This window comes from Columba livia, chromosome 8 (assembly GCF_036013475.1).
Source record: "Columba livia isolate bColLiv1 breed racing homer chromosome 8, bColLiv1.pat.W.v2, whole genome shotgun sequence".
NCBI lineage: Eukaryota > Metazoa > Chordata > Aves > Columbiformes > Columbidae > Columba > Columba livia.
In genome coordinates, this window is record NC_088609.1 from 30,422,419 (window position 1) to 30,444,412 (window position 21,994).

The 21,994-nt window shown below is 46.1% G+C and overlaps 1 protein-coding gene across 1 annotated transcript; it reads left to right on the forward strand.

The window, feature by feature from the left end:
• Positions 1–1,169: 1,169 nt before the first annotated feature.
• Positions 1,170–17,855, forward strand: LOC135580053 (ral guanine nucleotide dissociation stimulator-like 1). Its single transcript, XM_065071352.1, has 14 exons — positions 1,170–1,289; positions 9,418–9,936; positions 10,568–10,678; positions 11,748–11,956; positions 12,638–12,715; positions 13,159–13,343; positions 13,982–14,106; positions 14,745–14,960; positions 15,190–15,293; positions 15,444–15,528; positions 15,922–16,008; positions 16,309–16,341; positions 17,174–17,263; positions 17,545–17,855. The coding sequence occupies exons 1-13, from the start codon at positions 1,170–1,172 to the stop codon at positions 17,195–17,197; spliced, it is 1,896 nt and encodes a 631-aa protein (XP_064927424.1). The 3' UTR covers positions 17,198–17,263; positions 17,545–17,855.
• Positions 17,856–21,994: the final 4,139 nt, after the last annotated feature.

The following is a 21,994-nucleotide window of genomic DNA, read 5'->3' on the forward strand; positions in this document are numbered from 1 at the left end:
GAAGTTTGGGGTGGTAAAGAGATCCGTAGAGACCACCTATATTGGCCAGTTTTCGGATCATTTGAGGACTGGATCTGTCAGGCTTTAAACATTTATGTTAATTCAAAGGAGCCTTTTAGTTCAGAAGAAAGCGAATATGCATTATTATGGATAAGATCAGAGACTAGGGTTAATCTACACCCGTTAAAAGAAAAGGGGGGTGATAAACATGGCCGCCAGAGAAATAAGCGGCATGAGGAAGAGATCCCGATGACACCCCCACCTTATGTACCACCACCGCCACCCCCGGTACCAGTTCCTAGCCCAGTCCCAGCCCACCCCCTTCGGCACCGAACCCAGAGGGTTCGGATGACAACCAGTCCACGGGGCCTGTCACGCGTAGCAAGACTGGACAACAGCAACAGCAAACACCAGGGCAGCTATATCCGCTGCGAGAGATCGCCATGGGAGGGCCTCAGGCGGGAATGGGATATGTGGCGGTACCTCTTAATTCCGGGGATGTTAGAGATTTTAAAAAGGAAATGGGGAGTTTGCTAGAAGACCCGTTGGGAGTAGCGGAGCGGGTTGACCAATTTTTGGGGCCCAACGTATCCACGTGGGACGAGCTGCAGTCGATAATAGGAATATTGTTCACTGCAGGAGAGAGGGGAATGATCCGTAGGGCCGGTATGTGGATTTGGGATGAACAGCATCAGCAAGGTCCTGCAGCCGACACTAAATGGCCGCTGCAAAGACCTGACTGCAACAATCAGGATCCATTACACAGGGGCCATATGCAAGACCTACGGACTATATTAGTCCCAGGCATTAGAGAGTCTGTTCCAAGGGGTCAGAACATTGGCAAGGTATTTAGTGAACACCAAAAGAAAGATGAAACACCTACAGAGTGGTTGGAACGGCTCAGGAAAAACTTATCAGCTGCATTACTAGTAGAAGAAGCACAGAAAATAACATTTGGAGGAGAATTGCATGTTTTGACACCACATAGTATACGAGGGGTTTTGCAACAAAAATCTGATAAATGGATAACAGATTCTAGGTTGTTAAAATACGAATGTATTTTAATTGAATCCCCTAAATTAACCCTAGAAATTACTTCCTTGCAGAACCCCCCATGGATCTTATATGGGGAATCTAGCGAACAATTAGCACATGATTGTCTGCAAACAATGGAAGAGCAAACAAAAATAAGACCTGACTTAGAAGAAGAGGAATTGTCAGAAGGAGAAAAATTGTTTGTAGATGGCTCCTCTGGAGTCATTGAAGGGAAACGTAAATCAGGATACGGGGTAATAAACGGAAAAACTAATAAGGTCTTAGAATCAGGGCCATTAAATCCTGGGTGGTCAGCACAAGCCTGTGAGTTGTATGCCGTTTTAAGAGCCTTACAATGGATCGGCACGGGTAGTGGAACTATATATACAGATTCGAAGTATGCATTTGGGGTAGTACATACATGTGGTAACTTTGGGAAGAACGAGGGTTGATAAATTCCCAAGGGAAAAACTTAATACATCAGGAATTGGTCACACAAATCTTGCAAGAAATAATAAAACCTAGAGCAATAGCAGTGGTCCATGTAAAGGGACACCAGAAAGGCCTGAATCCCATTATTAGGGGAAATAACCTTGCAGACGAAGAAGCAAAAAGGGCGCCTTATTAAATCTTAAAGGATTGACTTGTGAGCTGCCAGATCCGAAGAGATTAAGAGAAAATTGCCCTAATTGCGGACAAGGAACAGAACGGGAAAACGATTTCCCTGGCTATGAGTGCTGGAAAGAGTTTAACGTAGACGCTACTCCCTGTACTTGTCTTGGGCTAAAAGAGAGACAGTGTCCTAGCCGTCCACGCTCAAATATACATGTCTTTAGTACCGTAGAAAAAGAAAAGCTAACCAAACTAGGGGCAAAGCAGCAAGGTGAACAATGGAGATTAGAAGATGGGAGAGAAGTAGTTCCAAGAGTAACTGCAGTCGGTATAATGAACAGGTTACATGATATTACGCATTGGGGAACGCAAGCATTAGTAGAACAATTTGCCACAAAATATGTTTGCATAGGAGCATATAACATAGCAAAACGTATTGTTAAAGGGTGCCTTACATGCCAGAAAGTAAATAAACAAGAAATAAGGAAACGAGTTCCCGGCAGAAGGGAACTCACATACCGGCCATTGTCAAGAATACAGATTGATTTTACAGAGTTATCAAAGGTCGGGCGATACTGCTATTTATTGGTGCTTGTAGACCATCTCCCGCACTTTGTGGAGGCATTTCCAACACCTAGAGCCACTGCTCGTACGGTACCAAAATATTGTTAGAAGAAATAATTCTCTGATATGGAATAACCGAAGCTATCGATTCCGACCGGGGCCCACATTTTGCATCAAGAATTATTACAGAAATCTTTCAGACACTAGGTACTGACTGGCAGTATCATACTCCATGGCATCCACAAAGCTCAGGAAGGGTCGAACGAATGAATGGAGAGATAAGAAAAGCAGCTTACTAAATTAATGATAGAGACTAAGATGTCATGGGTAAAATGTTTGCCCCTAGCACTGTTAAACATGAGGACCCAGCCGAGAACAGACCTCGGAATATCACCCTTTGAAATGTTACATGGAATGCCATTCGATTTAGAAACGCCACAAGATCACCCAAAAGTGAGTGATTTTCAGATGAAAAATTACTTAGTGCAGTTGTTGAAGCGAAGGAAATACCTTTGGGAAAAAGGGTTGGTGGTACAGCGTCCACCTCTGAACATAAAAATACATACCATAAAAACATGGAAAGAAACATCATTAACCCCTCGATGGGAGGGACCTTATGTTGTTTTACTCACTACAGAAACAGCCATCCGAACTGCCGAAAAGGGGTGGACACACGCCAGCCGAGCTAAAGGTCCAGTCAAGACTAACGCCTGGACTGCAGAGCCCACAGACGACCCTCTGAAAGTTAAACTACGGAAACAATAAATGGACTTGGGCTTGTTGAATCATATCGTGCACGTACAGAAAAACGATAAGGTTGTTTATGAATATCCCATTTGTAAAAATCATGGAGTTAGATGTATTAATAGAAGTTGTAATTATTATCCTTTTTATATGCTTTAGGTGCATAGTGTGCCGAAACAATTGGTGGTTGCACTGTATAGACGGTATTCCCCTAGAGGAATAGGCAATCAATGTTATAATATCAAATTAGAAATTACAGATTTGGCATTGAAATCAAAAGTCACACGGAAAAGAGATCCAACCCGACAGTCCTGACTGGTGGTGTATATACACCTACGAAATATAGCCTGAGCGGTTTTGCTCTCACCCTAACGAACCAGCCCCTCTAAAATACAAATAACAAGGGTGTGCTGTAGAACTACCATAAAGAAAATACCGTGCCACTCTCCTATAGTCAAAGACCATAATTGGGAAGCGTATAAACAAAGGCATGGAGAGCAAAAGCATTCAGGGTTTCCTGAAGAATATTCTTGCTGCCGAGAAGATGGTTTACCCCGTGGCTCGAAGCAACCGGGTCGACGGGCGAGGCAGAGGAATAAGAGACGGTGGAAACAAGAGCCTGAGTGGAACTATGCCAAAATATTGGCCGAGCTACCCCAGTGTTAAGCGGCACACCCAGGCACTAGCTAAAAAGCAAGGAGGAATGAGCCAGAGTCAATGCAGCCCAATCTGGTACACTATGTTGATGTTGCTATTATTGCTGAGCTATGGAGAAACAGCGCATAGACCATAGAAGTGGACTTTAATTCAAGCAGAGGAAAGTCGTGTGATTGAAGAGAATGTAACCGTAGGTGCACCCTCATTTAACGGAACCATTTGTGATTTATTTGGACATTTAAGTTCTGGGAAGACTGGAATTTTGGTCACTGCAAACCTCCACATAAAAGGGGAATTGCAGTATCAACTTATTGGTGTCCTAGCTCCAATCCAGGAAAGGGATATTGCAACCATCCTAACCAATATTATTGTGCTTATTGGGGTTGTGCTCTCACCCTAAATGGAAAGGGAACCGATCACTGCTCTGACCTTAGGTATGATAATGGCCCTCAGTGTAGCAGGTGCAGGAACAGGAATTGCCTCAATAGTCAGCCAAAACCAAGAATTCACGGCATTGAGAGTAGCCGTCGATGAGGATCTGCTAAGGATAGAGCAATCTATTACTGCGCTAGAAAAATCAGTCGGATCCTTGTCAGAAGTGGTCTTGCAAAACCGGCGAGGATTACATCTACTGTTCTTCAAAGAAGGAGGCCTTTGCGCAGCTTTAAAGGAGGAATGCTGTGTATATGCAGACCACACAGGTATAGTAAGAAATACCATGAATAAGCTGCGAGAAAATATAGAAAAACGAAAAAGGGAATATGAATCTCGGGAGAGTTGGTACGAAACCTGGTTTAGACGATCACCTTGGCTTACAACCCTCCTCTCTACTATAGCAGGGCCGTTGATTCTCTTAATGCTAGTGTTGCTGTTTGGACCATGTATTTTTAATAAAGTAATAGCTATTGTGAGAAGCAGGCTAGAAGCAGCACATTTATTATTAGTTACAGCAAAGTATGATACTTTGATGATACTGAGTTGTTTGTATTAAGTAGTCAAGAATTACAACGCTTTAATGAACAAGTAAGTAGAAAAAGGGGGGAGTTGTAATAAACAATTCTAAGAGTTAGAGATGTTTGTTCATTAAAGCTTCTTAAAAGGAAACGCTCAGGGGTTATTGAGTTAGAGATGTTTGTTCCTTAACACTTGTTAATAGGAAACGCTCACGGGTTATTGTGCAACATGGGAAGCCCCTGCCCTTTGTTCTGCAATTGCCTTCAATGTTCGGTCCTCTAAAGGTGGGAGGGGGGCAGGGGTGGGTGAGAAGAGAGGAGATGAACTGCCTGACAACAGAGGACACGTCCGCAGAAAGAACGAGTGACCTGGCACTCTGAGCAACGAACCCGGGACCCTGGAAAAAGGCGGGAAGAAGTTTTTCCGGTGCGCCATTGGAGAAGCCGAGCTCATGGCCGCCCAGCGCTGTCTTTGCTTATTGCGTTGAAATCCACGGGAATACATTTGTGTTATTCAAGTTAATTTCGAGTCAAAATTTATTACAGGTATTAACTGATGTTTTTTCAGGTTGGCCAGAAGCATTCCCTACCAGGACAGCAAAAGTTTAGGAGGTGACTAGAACATTGATACGTGAAATAACACCAAGGTTTGGAGTTCCAGCTGTTCTATCCTCTGATAGAGGGCCACATTTTATTTATGTGTATGTGAAGTCTTTTGCAGAGAACTTTGGAACCACAACAGAAAGGTCTGTTTCACGACCTCCTGATATCCTTCACTGCTACCAATATTAGAGACCAGCATGCCTGGGTTCATCATTCCAGAGTGAAGAAAGCCTGTGAAACACCACGGAGGGTCACCCGGGTGCAACCTGGAAAACTATATTTTTCACAATCACCTTTTAATCTTTATAGGTGAGCAGCCTGGGTGGTGCTCATGGCATTGGGAAGAAGAAACCCCAGAGAACAAAACAAGTAGAATTTTTGGTAGATATGGGGCAACACTAATTAAAACCTGGAAAGAAGAAACTCCAACCCCAGGATGGGAGGGGCCTTTTCTTGTTCTGTTAACTGCAGAAACAGCTGTTGGGAGTGCAGAGAAAGGATGGACACACGTCTCTGGAGTTAAAGGACCCCTGGCGGAAGAAAGAACCTGGAAAGTAACGCAAGAACCGGGGGAATTGAAACTGAAATTGACACAGGATCGGTGATGTAACTACTATTAGTAGTATTAATGTGAATGCCCAGTATAAATGAAAATGAGAATGGTTTAATAGTTAAAGGTGTTGAACCGAGTTGTAGATGTAATTATCTTTATATTCGATGTTTATGTTGTAAATGGACTGTGGTATAAGCATATCCACAAAGGGAACTTACCGACAGGACTTTGTAATACACGTCTAAGAATAGAAGATAAGGAAACCATCGCTCGGTGGAGGATTCTGGTCGCCACTGGAAGAACAGAAGAGAATAGCGAAGAATGGTGGGAGGTATTTACTGAAGGGGTGAATGGGAATTTAGAGAGTCCACCAGTGGTGAGAAGAACAGAGTGCAGAAAGAGAAATCCAGTTCCGTGTTGCTCCTGTTGTTCCTGGGAAGCGAAGGCCAAGAGCTGGGATACGATCAAAAGTGTCCACGCTATCGGCAGAAATAGGAACGGCGGGGACACGGCCCGTGCTGCCGGGAAGATGAGGAACTCGGCTGCTGGCTGCAGCCTGGTCGGCCAGAGAGGCAGAGGGTGCCGAAACCTGGACCTGATCCTCTTGCTAGGGGCGGTGACTTATTGTTCCCACCTTAGCCTGGCCAGTCCCTGTACCAAGTGCTACGAGCGTGTGAGAATAGGGAGACTAACCCAATGTGTTCTAAACTATCACGCTCATATTAATTCTGGAGGTTATGATAGTACGAAATCGGAGAAGTGTGAAATCCAAGGGCAGAAATTATCCAAGGGTAGCAAGTAACCCAGGGAAAGGTGGACTCGGTGTGGGCTCTGTCTCCTGCCCTGGGGGAGCACAGAGTGTCTGTTTTACACAAGCTGGTATGGGGGGCTGTTCAGATGGAGGGGAGGGCAAGGTCAGTATAAGGAGGAGCTAGTTAAGAGTGCCACTCAGGAATTTAAAAGAAAGCAAGAGCAACAGAAATTGGTACAGACAAGCAGTGACTGGTGTGAAGAAATAAGGCAAAAGGACAAGGGATTACAATTACCAACAGTAGGGAAAAACCTGTTTATAGATCTTATGGAAAAGATAGCCCGGGAATTAAATGTCACCTGGTGCTGGATATGTGGGGGGTCTCAAATGACTGAACACGTTGGACGAACCCCTTGTAAGTTCGTGCTGCGGGCAAATTCATCAAATACCTCTATTCCTCCCACTGGGTGGCCAGGTCCACCTCATGGATATTGGTCTCGAAATTGTAGCCCGGTGGAAGGAAATGGGGTTCAGGACAGTATGTGCATTTCTGGGTTTACTGTTCATGCCATGTATGATCCCATGCTTTATTCGGTTAATGCATTCAGTAGTCCAAGGCGTGCAAATCTCAGCCATGCCTATAGATCCTGAAATGGCAACAAAAGGAACGGGGTATGAATTAATGATTGTAAAAGATAACACCAAACCGGACCTAGCCGCCGCTAGGCAGTGCTGGCTAACTTTGAAGCCAAAGCACGAATCAATGGGATAAAAAGAAAAAGGGGGAATAATTGAAATAAACAACTTAAGCTTTTTCTATGGATAAACAACGTTTAATCCAATTCCTTAACTGTATTCCTTAAACACGTGTTCACTAGAGCACAAGCAAAACAGCGCTGGGTGCGCGGGGGATTCGCTCCCCAACACGCACACCTTGAACAATGAGCAGTGTGCTGAAATACAGAAAGGTGTCACATAGATAAGGTGTCTCCTCAAGGCTGCAGCTGGTGCTGTGAAACTTCTTATCTCGGCATTCGATGGGGTTCTGTTTTTTCTTAATACCATTGGTCACATACAGCTCTAAACTAGATATTCATTATGTGGCTTAAAGTTCGTTAGTAGGCCCTTATTATGTGGTTGGTTAAGCCTTAACATGTGAGTTCCCTCTACCAATATAACTTCATAAACAAGTTTCGCAGCTATTTACATAGAACTCAAGCACCTTTTCCTTTTTCCAGGTTCAGAGCCCGTGCCTCATTTGGTTATATCTGTAAACATTGAACATCTCGGCACGAATCACAACTGCATTTCTCACAACCACAATTCTCATTTCTGGGGACGGAACCCCCCTTTGCGCGGGAAGAACGTGTTCTTGATTTCAGTTGCCTACTCTTTAAAGCCTTTAGTAGAACAGTGAATAGATTGAACCGCAAAGTGAAAACATCACTGTAAATGACAAGAACTTCGTTTTTCCTTTCCCAGTTATGCTTGGACTTTGCAGTTTTGCGTTATCTGTGTTATCCTGTTGGGTGTTTCTTCCTAAGGAGAACATTACACAGCTTTGCGAGGTTCCTCCTCACGGAAGGCAGCAGCCCCAGACAAACCTCTATATATACACACACACATATATATCTCTGTGTGTCTGAACCCTCTGCTGTTCAGGCGCTTTGTCCGGCTGAGCAAGGGCTTGGGCTGCGGGCGGGCTGAGGGCGGGGCAAGGGGGCGCGCGCGGGAGCGGCGGCGAGCTGCGATTGGGCGGCTGCGGGCGGCACGTGCTGCCGCGAGGCCGCGTCCGGTCGCCGCGGTGCCGCCGGAGCCGTTGCCGCCGTTGCCGTCGGGGCGAGCGGTCGGTGCGAGAGAGAGAGAGCGGGAGTGCGGGGCTGGCGGAGCCGGCAGCAGCCCTGCCTGCGGACGCGGACACGGCGCCATGTGCGGGATCAGCTGCGGGCCCTGCTGCGGACGGGTAGGAGCGAGCCGGGCCCCGCCGCCCGCCCTCCCCCGGGGCTGCGGGGGACACGGGGCCGGGGGGTGGCAGCTCCGAGTGCCGAGAGAAGGGTGTTGGTGACTGCTGCCGAGGGACAAGTGAGGGGACGGGAGGAAACGGCACCAGCTGTGCCGGGGCAGGCTCGGCTTGGCTGTTGGGAACAATTCCTCACAGAAATGGGAAGGAGTGCAGTCTGGATGATCGGGTGGTGAGGTGAACTGTGAACTGGCTGAAGGGAAGAAGCCAGAGAGTCACGGTCAATGGGGCAGAGTCCAGTTGAGGCCTGTACCCAGTGCAGTGCCTCAGGGGTCAGTGCTGGGGCCGGTATTATTCAATATATTCATCAATGACTTGGACGAGGGAATAGAGTGACTGTCAGCAAGTTTGCTGATGACACCAAGCTGGGAGGAGTGGTGAGACTGGAAGCTGTGCTGCCATCCAGAGACCTGGACAGGATGGAGAGTTGGGCAGGGAGAAATTTAATGAAATATAACAAGGGCAAGTGTAGAGTATTGCATCTGGGTAAGAACAACCCCAGGTTCCAGTGTAAGTTGGGGAATGACCTATTAGAGAGCAGTGTAGGGGAAAGGGACCTGGGGGTCCTGGGGACAGCAGGGTGACCACGAGCCAGCACTGTGCCCTTGTGGCCAGGAAGGCCAATGGTACCTGGGGTGGGTTAGAAGGAGTTCCAGAAAGACAGGAAACTGCTGGGTTTAAAAGGCACATAGATGAGGTTCTGAGGGGTACGGGGCAGTGCCAGGGGTGGGTTAACAGTTGCACTCGATGATCTCTTCCAACCAAAATGATTCTATGATCCTGTCGTACAATCTGTCTTTTGCATTGTAATAGTGCCTAAAGTTCAGGGTTCATATGATCTTGTCCTGGTACTTTTGCAAGGACATTAAAAGTAAATGTGTTGCTATCTGCAATTCAAAACTGCCTTTCCGTTGTTTTCTAACAGGCTCGGAGCTTCCCCTTTCGGAACCTGTGTGCTTGGAGATGTTGGAGAAGACCAAGGAGGAGGACACCCAGGAGGAAGAGACATGAGGAAGATGTGGAGTCTCTGCACAGCCTTGAGGAGACTGTGCCCAAGGCAACCAAGGAAGATGTGGAGACTCCAGAGCGCGTTGAGGAGAGTCCAGAGCACATTGACGAGACTGTAAGCAAGACCAGAGAGGAAGATGCGGAGGCTCCAGAGCACATTGACCAGACTACAAGCAAGATTAGAGAGGAAGACACAGAGAGTCAAGAGCTCATTGAGAACACTCCAAGCAAGATAACGGAGGAAGACATGGAGACTCAAGAGCACATTGAGAACAGCCTAAGCAATATAACAGAGGAAGACACCGAGACTGCAGAGTGCACAGAGGAGTCTCCAAGCAAGCCAGCTGAAGAAGACATGGAGACTCCACAGAGCCTGGAAGAGAATGTGAGGAAACAACCTGGGGAAGATGTGGAGGTTCCACAGAGCGTTCAAGAGGCAAGTCACTGGTGTACAGCCAGTTCTATCTGACTAGGGGATATTTTAGAGATAAAGGAGGAAAAAACAAACAGAAAAGCATCCGCCCAAAAAAACCCAAATCTTGGCTTCCCCAAACCAGGATTTGTTTGCACTGCACTCAGATCCTTTCTAATTGAGTTGTTGCTGTGCTTAAGGCTGTGGTAGTTAGTAAAGCCCTGAAACTTTAAATATTCAAGTGGTATGTATGATGAAAAAAGATTATATTGTTGCAGGGGGACCAGTATATGTATTTCTAAAGTTAATTGTTATGTCTATTTTCAATTCTCTAGTCCTTTGCTCCTCAACATGTATCAGCATGTTAATACAGCGGCTGTTAGTGCTGGGGTTCAGGAGATCTGCACTCTCTGGTTTAATTCTTACCTCTTTCATTGGCTTGTGCAGTAATTTGTGCACTCAGCTCCTCTCTGCTTTCAGTTAAAAGTCCAAAATCCCCAGGTAACTAAAGGCAGCTAAGAAGTGGCAACTTAAGTGAGCATTGTTGAGGTGTTGTGAGATCCCGGTGTTGGTATGCTGGTGTCTGCAGCCTGCGCTTGTGCAGGGACCGTGTTCCTTTCTCTCTGACCTGTTTCTCTTTGCCCTTTCCTGGCAGAGCACAACTGAGGATGGAGCTGAAGACGCACAAGAAGGAGCTGTTGACTGTGACACCCTGAGAAGAGCGCAGATCCAGCAGACTGAGGGTGAAGGAGCAAGATGGCTCGGGGTAAGTGAAGCTGGCGTGGTGGCCAAGTCCCCAGCTGATTAAAGTGTCCTCACTTCATTGCAATCAGTGCAGCTGTGGCAGTTTGAGCCAGAGGGTCAGGAGGTGGGTAGAACTTTCATGTTGTGTTGCGATGTTTCTACATTTTCTTCAGGATCAAAGGCAATAATATAAGAACTTGCTTTGGTGTAGTGTCCAGGTTGGTAGTATAAAGACTTTGAGTGACAGATTTCCCACCTCTGCTGCCTGTTTTTTACCAGGAGAAATATTAGAAAGTATTTTTGACCTCTGGTACATTTCCCAGCTGATGGTTTTGTGCAGGAGGTGGGGAGCATTTTGAGCATGTCTGCGTCCCACAAAGACACTTCAGAAAAGCAGAATTTTCTCCCGTTCCAGGGGTGTTGTTCCTCGTATGTAGAAGGAGTTTCCAGGTCCTGGTCATATTCTCAAGGGAAGAGTTCTTAGTGGTGCTGCATTTGTAGAGTGATTTGGAGGCGTTTCAGCTGAAAAGCGTTGGCTGGTAAATTATTGGATGTGTCTGAGAGAAATGCAGCTCTAACTGAAAATATCATATAACTTGTGTTGAAAGGAATACAACAGTTTTTGTTCGAGTGAGTTGGGCTTCATTACCAATTCCTTTAAGTACTGAGAAGCTTGAAATCTTGCTTAGTAACTTCTTGTAGAGGTACCAGTAGGTGAAGGAACTGAGATCTTTCATGCTTCAGGAAGTCCAATAAACCTTTCTTAAACTTCTTGATACTAAGAAAGCATCCGGGGTTTTTGAATGGTTGGCCCTGTTATGAGAGGATGGTCAGTTTAAAAGCCGACCATGAGATTACAGCTTAAGCCCTGGAAACACTTGCCTGTTTAAATAAGAAATGTCTTTATTGTCCTCCAGTATTTGATACAGCATTTGGTACTTGGAGAGCCAAAACTGACAAAATTGTTTAGTAACTAGAGATGGACTGTTCCTGTGAAAAGGTGGAATGGAATCTGTGTTTCATTGTGCAAGCTGTGTCGGGGCTCTGGCTTCTGTCTGATTATGTGCTTTGTCTTTGTTTCCACTTTGTAGGCTGAAGGAGACCAGTTACCTGCAGAACACGCTGTCAGCCTGGACGAGACGTGCAAAAGCAGGGCCCTGAAAGCTGCAACTTTGGAAAAGCTGGTGGAGACGCTTCCAATGGCATTTGCGGATAATGACTTTACATACATCAACACCTTCCTCTCAACGTACAGGGCCTTTGCTTCCACCAGCACAGTCCTGGAGCTGCTCCTGGACAGGTAAGAGCCGGGACAGAACGGAAACTGAGCCATCATTTATTATACACGACAGGGGGATGTTGACAGGAATTTCGTCCCCTACTTTTAGTGGACATGGAGCTAATAACCTGATGGACAGAGGTCGAGAATCCTGCCAAATTCAGGATTTCAGCATAAACAGACCATGTGCAAATGCACGCTGCCCACACCCCAGCTCTCATTAAAGCTGAAGCGCCAGGCGGGGAAAGCGTGCGTGGTCTGACCGGTAGGGAACCAAAATGTTCTCACTCAGATGCACCATGAACTCCTCGTCACCCGTACGTAAGGAGGTGCAAGGTGTGGTTTGACAGGAGCTGTTCCAGCTGCCGCCAGGGCTCTCCCCACAGGTCTCTGGAGGCTCAGTGTCCCCAGCTGAGCTCCCTATGGCTGTGGCTGCGCCGCTCCTGTCAGAGGGACCACGGGTCTGCCTGGTTTAGACTGGGTTTGCTTTGCAGTGCACGGGGACATGTGCAAACCCTTCATCTCTCCTCAGCTTCCCCGGCCACGGTGGAATTGTCCAGCATGAAGCCCTTGTCTTCATGCCAGTTGTATATGAATATGCCAATATGTATATGTTTATGCCAGTTGTATATGGATAACACTATTTGGGATTTTGCTTTTGCTCAGTAGAGGTTCCTCTAAACAGCCATCTCATTTTTCCAGATACGGAAACCTGGAGATCTCGGGCTCTGAAGAGCGTGGAAGCCAGAATTCCCCCGGATCCAGCACAGTGCTCAGGACGTAAGTTTGGTTTTGCAGCGCCCAGCGAGCCCCAGTCAGGGTTCGGTGCTGGAGCGGGACGTGGGCAGCACAGCTGTTGTTTCCTTTGACAATTCACAGCCTGTTTGCTTCAAGGAGCTTGTGTAAAGGCCGAGTATCAGCTGTCTCATAACACATCCAGTAACAAAAGCCAGAGAAAATCTTTAATTATTTTGAATGACTGTGCTGGTTTCTCAAGGTGTAATTGAGGAACAAGCCTTTAGTTTCCTATGAAGTATTATCTTAAAAATATTTCTTGCATAAAACGAACAAATTAAATTCTCTGCTCACAGAAGTGTCCATGCTGCCTTCACGTGGGGGATGAATGTCTCAGTGTCCCTGTTGTTGTATTAGGTACAGATCCATGCGATTGCATCAATACCTGCTGCATACAACCCATGTGCTCTCTCTGAATTTGCTCACAGTGCGATCGCATCGATTTTACAAGCCTGGCTCGACCAATGTGCCGAGGATTTCCAAGAGCCGCCCGACCACGTGTGTCTGCTGAAGGTGCTGAGTTACCTGAAGAAGAACATGCCCGGCTCTGACCCGGAGAAGAGGGCGCAGAACCTCCTGGAGCAGTTCCAGAAAGAAGAACTGGAGAATGATGGTAAAGTACCTTTCTCTTCTGTCTGGGTGTTCTCCCAGCGTCAAGCCTGACACGTCCCCTTATCCAGGGCACAAAGCTTCCTGTGCCGTGAGCCGAAAAGTTGTAGGAGCTCACGTAATATGTGAATGAGAACTGGAATCAACTTCCAGCATTAGTGGAGAGACTGAGTTCTTCTACGTGCATTATTCTCACGTTGGCTGCGTGTTTTATCAGACCCTGTTGGCTCTGGAGAACACAACGGTAGGACTGGTGTGCAGAAAAGGCCCAGGTTTAGACTTGGTGCTGCGGCAGCCGAGGCTGCTGATCCATTCTGTTCATCCCGTGAGAGGGGCGGACTTGCCGGGAGGGGCGGCCAGAACAGGTGACCCAAAGTGGTTAGAGAATGGGTTAAGGCACTTCTCAGCTAAGAGACCCTGAACAGCTCAGTTCTCCCTGTTTCTTTTTCTTCTACCTGCTCTTTGCCAATTTAGTCGTTTGTTCCTTCCCTTTCTCACTAAAATGTGCAGCACAGTGAGGCCGTTAGACCAGGCAGGTCCCTTTGCATGTTCTGCTATTAGATGTAGTGATTTTTCAAATATCTGCTTTGATTAATTGTTTTCTGTATAAATTCACTGACTCGTGTTTCCCACGCTGGCCAGACGCGTTCCACAGCCTTTCTCCCTGCAACCTGGATGAGGAAGAGGAACTGGAGATCAGCGGTGCACAAGAATTCTCATTGTTCCAAGAAGAGCTGGTGGCAGAACAGCTGACGTACATGGACGCGGTATGTCGATCATACGTGTTACCTGAAATGCTCGGGGAAATAGTTCTGGCCTTCTAATTGTCTGTTTGTTTCTTAACTTATATCAATGTCTGGCGTTCCAGAACCGCTCTGTTGCTGGGACACAGAGCACAGCTCTGCTTGGTTATCCAAACTCGCTTCATTAATTGGGCTTTAACTTCAGTTTTTTTGAAGGTGTTTGTCTTTTATTTACAGTGTGAATGTAGACTGTGTAGCCTCTTTTGCAAAGTTTAATATTTGACCCCTGAGAAATAGCGTATTTTGACTGTATTTTAGGCTACCTCACCTGAAGGTGTATAAGTGCTTTTAACTGTAGTGCTCCGATTTGTTGTATTTGTATCAATCTCTTTCAAAAATAGCATTATATGGAATCTTTTCCCCTTGATAATTTAAGTGATAGAAAGGTGTCTCTTATTTTGCCAGGACTGTTTAGCTGACAGTTCTTTTAGGGCATCAGGCCTAAAGAGTTATAGCCAAGTGTATATTTTAAACTAAGAGAAAACCAGTATTTCCCTTTTAATACCATATTAGCTTCAGATGCAGTTTGCACTGTAAACATGCATGTCTTGCTGTGGGCAATAGCGATCCAGGCTGACTTGGACACCTCTGTTTCCCTCTAGACACTCTTCAAGAACGTTGTGCCCCACCACTGCCTGGGCTGCATCTGGTCCCGCAGGGACAAGCAAGAGAACAAACACCTGGCACAGAGCATCAGAGCCACCATCTCGCAGTTCAACGCCGTCACCAACTGCGTGGTCAGCACCGTCCTGGACAGCAGAGAATTAAAGACACGGCAACGAGCGAAGACCTTGGAGAAGTGGATCCGTATCGCACGTGTAAAGCGTTTATTGACGACTGTTTAACGTTCCTTGTGCGGGTGCCGTGGAGCTGGGAGGGGGCAGGGGGGCTGTTGGGGAGTGATATTTTGGATGCTCAGTATTTTTGGAGCTGCCCGCTTAGCAGGGAGAATGTGCAGCGAGCAGGACACGGGGCAGACAGAAGAGCACTGACTGTTGGTGGTGCTGACGTGTAACGCTCCTGTGTTTCTAACCGCTCCTTTCACAGCAATGTAGGATCCTGAACAACTTTTCGTCTTTGAAGGCCATTGTTTCCGCACTGCAGTCCACCTCCGTTTATCGCCTGAAGAAGACCTGGGCCTGCGTTCCAAAGTAAGGCTGTGCAGTGTGTCACTGGATGTGTTTTGGTGCTTTTATCTTTTATGTGCCCAACCGTTAACGATTCTTGAGAAAAAAATAGTACCCTGATCTGATTCAGAGTGCTTACAAACAACTTAAATGATTTAACCTTTTCCTGTACAGGGACACAATGCTGATGTTCGAGGAGCTCTCAGAAATCTTCTCCGACTGTGACAACTTTGCGACGAGCAGGGAGCTGCTGATGAAGGTGGGAATGAGCTTGAGTCGCCAGACTGGTGATCTCGCCCAAAGCCGAGCTCAGCCCTGTTCCTAACCAATGAACTCCCGTATGCGGTGCTTTGGGGAAGACGGGTCTGTAAATCCCGGCTTTTCTGCTGGGGCGAGAGGTGCCGCACAGCGAGATTTGACGCAGATGAGTTACGAATGAGCACTTGGGCTTTATACCGCTCTGTACAGACAGGAACCGCTGGCTAAGATCCTAAGGATGGTGTCATGAAAGCATCATTGACAAGAGCACTGTTCGGTGAAGCAGACTAGTTGTATTTTGTTTGCTTATACAGGAGTATTCTAGCATTCTAATTAGTATTATTTGTTATTATTTCTCAGTCAATTAATCCACCATTGCTCTGCCCGTTTGCAGGGAGTCACCCAAGGCACGGTACCTTACCTGGGTACCTTCCTCACAGACCTCGTCATGCTGGACACAGCCCTTCAGGACTATCTCGAGGTAATTTGGGGCAATTTTTGGAATCCTAGATATCCTCCCTCCCTTCCAGACACTGTGTCTGGTCCTGTGTTTTCCCCTGGGTTCTAGTGCAGTTCTCAAAAATAGAGGAATCTATTTGAAAAATAGACTCAGGCACACGAGTGCTGTGGTTTATCCTAGAGCTGGAAACAGGGCTTTGCAGAAGCCTTTGCTCAGGGCAGCTCTGGCCTTTCCCTTGGTGTCGCTACTTCATCCTGTTTGTGATTAACTCAGCCCAGCCTGTGCTCTTCTCCTCTGATCCCTTCTCTGTCCTTCCAACAGGGCGGCCTGATCAACTTTGAGAAGCGGCGAAGGGTGAGTGGAACGTTGACTGTTCTGTGGTCGTTAGTTGCTGACGCTCTCTGCTAGAGCGTTCTCTTGGCGAGGCCTGTTGTCTTTGCTCGGGCGTATCCAACAGCCGCTCACGTTACTGCAGATGGTGAGTGTGAGTGTGAGCGCACGACGTGCAGAGCCGGGGAGGATCAGGCTCTGCTGTCATCACAGGCACCTCTAGTTATGTCCCTCGCTTAGTGCCTGAGAACCAGCTCCGTACAGAGCGGGATTCCTCTCTCGGCGCCGCTCTGGCCACGCAGGGCTGAGCGGGAAGGCTGAGCTGCAGAGCTGCATTGTTGGAAACAGTGGTTCTGGACATAGTCACTTCTTCAACTGAACCCGACCTGCGGGTCAAACTCAGTCTGTCCTGGATCTGTTGCTGCCTGTGGGTAGGATATTAACGAGACCAGCTTTCTTTTTCTAATTGGAATTCCTATTTTATTATTTGTTTTCTTAGGAATTTGAAGTAATCGCACAAATTAAGCTCTTGCAGTCCTCATGTAACAGCTATTGCATGTCAGCAGATGAGAAATTCGTGCAGTGGTTTAGGAGGCAGCGGCATTTAAGTGATGAGGAGAGGTAGGGTCTCAGCCCAGCTGGCGAAGCAGCTTTTCTTGCCCCGCAGGCAGGTTCAGGTTCTCTCAGCCTTGAGCTCTGCGCTGCCAGGAGCTGCTCCCGGAGAGTGGAAATACACCCGCACAGAGCTGCGCTCCTCCTTGTGGGGATGCCACCCTCTGGGGCGTGGGAATGGCCCAGGGCTTCTCAAATATGGCCACTCTGAGATATTTAACTGATGGTGTTGCCTGTTCTGCAGTTTCCGGCTTTCACGCGAAATTGAAGGAGCTGCTGACAAGAGTGTCGCATCGGCCAAAGCTCAGAAGAGCGTGGTGAAGAGATTCAGCCTGTGAGTATAACGGTTTGGTGCCTGAATATGAACTGGAGTAAATCAAACACCAGCTGACAAACCTGGCTGGGGATCCAGAACACTGGATTTTAGTGCTGGATTATAAATTCCATTCACATTTGCAGCAGCAAAACAGAGTAAATAAGGACAGAGTCTAATTTGCTATACACACACAAACAATAGGCCACTCGAGACAGGAAAGCACAACAGCAGGTCAGCTTGTTGAAGCAAGTGCCAGCTTTGCTCAGCCCAGCTCTGCTGTGCTTTCTTTTCTCCCCTAGGCCGTTCCTGGGCTTGGGGGTGAGCGCCCACAGCACAGCCGTCAACGCGCAGCCCAAACCTGCTCCAGGTGGGAGCTCTGGGGACAGCACCGTCACCATCGTCCCTCCCACCGACACTGCCGAGGAGCCTCAGCACAAGGTAGGGCCTGGGCCCTGTGTTCAGCACAGACAGCCTGTGCGAGGCTGCTGACGCTGCCGGCGGCCCCAGGCGCTTGCCCAAGCCTGTGGGTCTTGACTAGAGCGTTGCTTGCGGTGGAATGGAGGGCCCTGAGCTCTGGGAAAGGCAGTTGTGGGGGGAAAGCTCATCTGCATCAGCCCCCCTAATTCTGGGGCAGGCAGAGCACTGAGCAAGTGAGAAGCAGCTGAGGTCAGAGCTCGCCAGCCCTGGGCTTTGACCTGCCAGGAACTGCCCAGACCAGCCTTGTCTGGGCTGGGTTCTGTTCCCAGGGAGCTTTGTCCTGCAGCCTCTGCTCTCTTGACCTGAACTGCCTTCACTGGGTTGCTGAAGCCCTTGTTGAGGCTGTTGTGCTCAAGAGTGTCATCTTTAGCTTTTGGATCTTTTCAATTAACTGGTAATCAATGTGTTTGATCTCGTGTCCCCCCTTGCTGCCATCTGGTGACAAGTGCTCCAAGAAGTGCCCCGACTCCGTGACTCCCATTGCAACAAAAGAAGTGCCGCCAGTCCTGCCAGTTTACAACCAACAGAACGGAGAGAGCTGCATCATCCGGACCAGCGTAGAGGAGGACAGAAGTGGCAACATCTACAGGAGCATCCTGGTGAGTGGTGGGAACAGCAAAACGCTGTTCTGTGGGTGATGTTTTCACCCCAGGTGCCTTGAATGGTGCTTTTAGTTTTGGAAACACCTATTTGCTGATCAAACCTCCTTGACAAGGAAAATGACAGATGTTAGAAATCAAAACCTGTGGAGCAGGGGATGAATGAGAGGTTTGCAAAGAGCATCTCTCAAGGTTTCTGCTCTAGAAATTGAAGCTTGTCTTTGATCAACAATGCCAAGTGCAGCACTCTGAGCAAGTGCCGGCTTTGCTGCCCCTGCTCTTCTGCCAGCGCCGGCTGTTGCGTGTCCAGTTCAGCACTGGGGTGTGTGACTGTGGCACAAGGTGCCCCTTCCCCAGCAAACCCAGCTACAAGGCCCCGAATCTTTGCAGGACATCCAGAAAGTGTTTAGCACCGGAGACTGTGGATTAATGGATGTGAGCAAACAGCAGCTGGGGCAGCTATTGCTGTGGATTCGACGGCTGCTGAGAACAAGGTCTCACCTCTGCAAGTGGGTGCTCTGGAGAGCAGAGGCTGTGATTTGCTGCTGCGTTTCTAGAGCAGCGTCTGTTGTCTTGCAGTAAATCAGCCACCAGGTGTCCCAAAGAGCATGTTTTAGTATCTGGCCGAATCTAGGACGCAGTTCCCAACCGAGTCCTTGCCACTCTCTGTCTGCAGCTGACTAACCAAGAGAAGGCTCCTGCTGTCATCCAGAGAGCCCTGGAGAAGCACAGCCTGCAGTGTGGCTCGGCCGAGGATTACGAGCTGGTACAGATCATCTCCGAGGACAAAGGTGGGGAAGCAGAACTCTGCTGCTGCTGCTTGACCGGTGCTGCTGCATTTTGACGGCAAGAGTGACACGCGAAGCGACGTCAGGAACGCCACGGACACGTTGTCACAGCTGCCGGTGAGAATAAACCCCTAAGGCTGAGTGGTGCGCCAACTCACGCTGGCTCTGCTCCCTCTCTTGCAGAGCTGGCGATCCCACCCAAGGCGAACGTGTTCTACGCCATGAACACCCAGGCCAACTTCCATTTCATCCTGAGGAGAAAAGCTGCAGCACAGGAGGAGCCTGCGCCCCATGGATTTTAATGGTTGAGCCTTCTATAGGATTTACTGCTTATATTATAAGTATGGAAACTTTTTTTCCCCAGGTTTAGTCGGGAGTTGATATATTTGAATATGTGACCTGTATCTAATGTTTGAGCTTTGTATAATATTTAATATTTATATAACAAGTCTATTACCTTTTTTCCAGTTCTTGTCTGCAGTTCATGTATTTTAATACTTGATGTTTTTATCATATTTAATCTTTACATACTTGCATAGAAACATTCATTAGTATATAACCTTTTTTCCACTAATTTCTGCTTGGAGTTACTATATTTCAATAGCTTAGCTTTACAGAATATTTGAGCTTTGTATAATATTTAATGTTTATAGAATAAGTACATAACCTTTTTTCCACTAATTTCTAATTGGAGTTAATATATTTAAACGTTGTATCTGTATATAATATTTGAGCTTTATTTAACATTTTTCATGTACTAATATTTAATATTTATTTGATATTTTTAATGTACTAATATTTAATATTTTTATTTAATTTAATAATATTTAATAATTTTAATATTTTCGTTAATGTACAAATATTTAATATTTAATGTTTTTATTTAATGTGCTAATATTTAATATATTTAACAGTTTTATTTAATGTACTAATATCTAATATTTATTTACTCTTTTTATTTAATGTGCTAATATTTAATATTTATTTAATATGTACATAGACCTTATCCAATAACTTTTGTCTGGAGTTGATACATTATTTCATCTTTATATAATATTTGATCTTTGTAGAATATTTAATATTTATATGATAAATATATCGACTTTTTTCTACCAATTTTCATGTTTGATCTGTATATAGTGTTTGAGCTTCATATAATATTTATATATACGTATAAAATAAATAGATACACTTTTTTCCACCCTTTTTTTCTGGAGTTAACAGATATTAATAATTGAGCTTTATATAATACAGCATGTATATATTTATATTTTATATATTTATAGTTATATAGTAAATATCAATATAATTTTTATCTTTATAATATTTATCTAATAAATACTTGAACTTTTTCCACCTCTTCTTATCTGGCGTTAAAATATTTTAGTATTTGATCCCTATGTAATATTTAATCTTTACACAGATGGAACATCTCTGTAATAAATACGGAACTTTTTTCCTCTAATTCTCCTCTTGAGTTAATATAGTTTAAGATTTGAGCTGTTATATAATACATAAACTTTCTTTATATAATAAATATGTGAACGTCTTTTCCCACCAATTCCTGTCTGGCGTTAAAATATTTTAATATTTGATCCTTATGTGATATTTAGTCTTTATATATATGTAACATTTCTATAATAAATACGTAAATTTTTTTCCACTAATTTTTGTCTGTAGTAAATAGACATTAATATTATGGCTTTATATAATACATCATCTTTATTTCATATTTATATAATAAATACTTGAACTTTTTCCCACCAATTCTTGTCTGGAGTTAGTATATTTTAGTGATTGACCTCTAGATAATATTTGATCTTTATATGATGTTTAATCTTTATATAGTATTTAATGTTTCTATAATAAATAGATTAACTTTTCACCACTACTTTTTGTCTGGAGTTAGTCTGTTTTAATGTTTGATTTTGTATTCTATTTAATCTTTATTTAATATTAAACATTTGTATAATAAATAATTGAACGTTTTCCCACCAATTCTTGTCTGGAGTTAGTGTATTTTAATGTTTGGTCTTTGTATAATGTTTGAGCTTTGTATAATATTTAATGTGTCTATAATAAATAGATAAACTCTCTACCACTAATTTGTGTCTGGAGTTAATGTATTTAAATATTTGATCTTTATGTGACATTCAATCTCTACGTAACCTTTACTGTTCCTATAATAAACATGTCAACTTTCCCCCTCCCCAGTGTCTGCGTTCATCTCTTTTCCTCTCTGAGACTTCCCCGTGCTCTGAGAGTTTCCACCTTTTCCCCATTGTCTCCATCACGGCGTTTGTTGCTCCCGGCAAAAAGCCGACCCCGAATTTAAGCTGCCTCTTGCTTTCCGGTTGTACTGAAACTACCCAGGGGACAACACACACCAACACAACCTTAATCCATTTCCCTCAGATCCACACAACCTATTTGCGCACCGGGAATTCCACATTGAGTACCGAGGGCACAACAGCACAGAGAGAGCTGTCAGGGGCTGGGGACAGCCTTGGAACCGGTGATGTGCACCAGCCCTGCCTGTGACCTTGTGTGAGCAGCTCGACTTGCTGCTCGCCCTGGGGAAACTGCTCCTGGCTCCGGGTCTGTCACCCCTCACTGCGGGGTCCCCACCAGCCGCGGCTCCGGGGGCTTCGCTCTCGTGCTCCAGAGCAGAGGACAAACCCCACACCGCAAGGAGAACACAACAACTCCTGAAGCAGCCGAGCGAACGTCCCTGTTCAGCTCTGCTGACAGCGTCTCGTTCTCCAGAGCTACAGCCTCACGCGTGACCCCACACGAGGCGGCTCCGCGTTGGGGCTGCGGGTGCAACACCCGCCAGAGGCTCCGCAGGGACGGCCCTGCCCGAGCGGAGCCACGAGCCCGCTGCA

Bases quoted from the DNA above. Each gene is read 5' to 3' on its own strand.
- LOC135580053 (XM_065071352.1), top strand. From the start codon at position 1,170: ATGGAAGAGCAAACAAAAATAAGACCTGACTTAGAAGAAGAGGAATTG. The intron at 1,290-9,417 runs GTAATAAACGGA...GTTTTCTAACAG, and splicing joins AACGTAAATCAGGATACGGG to GCTCGGAGCTTCCCCTTTCG. The intron at 9,937-10,567 runs GCAAGTCACTGG...CTTTCCTGGCAG, and splicing joins TTCCACAGAGCGTTCAAGAG to AGCACAACTGAGGATGGAGC.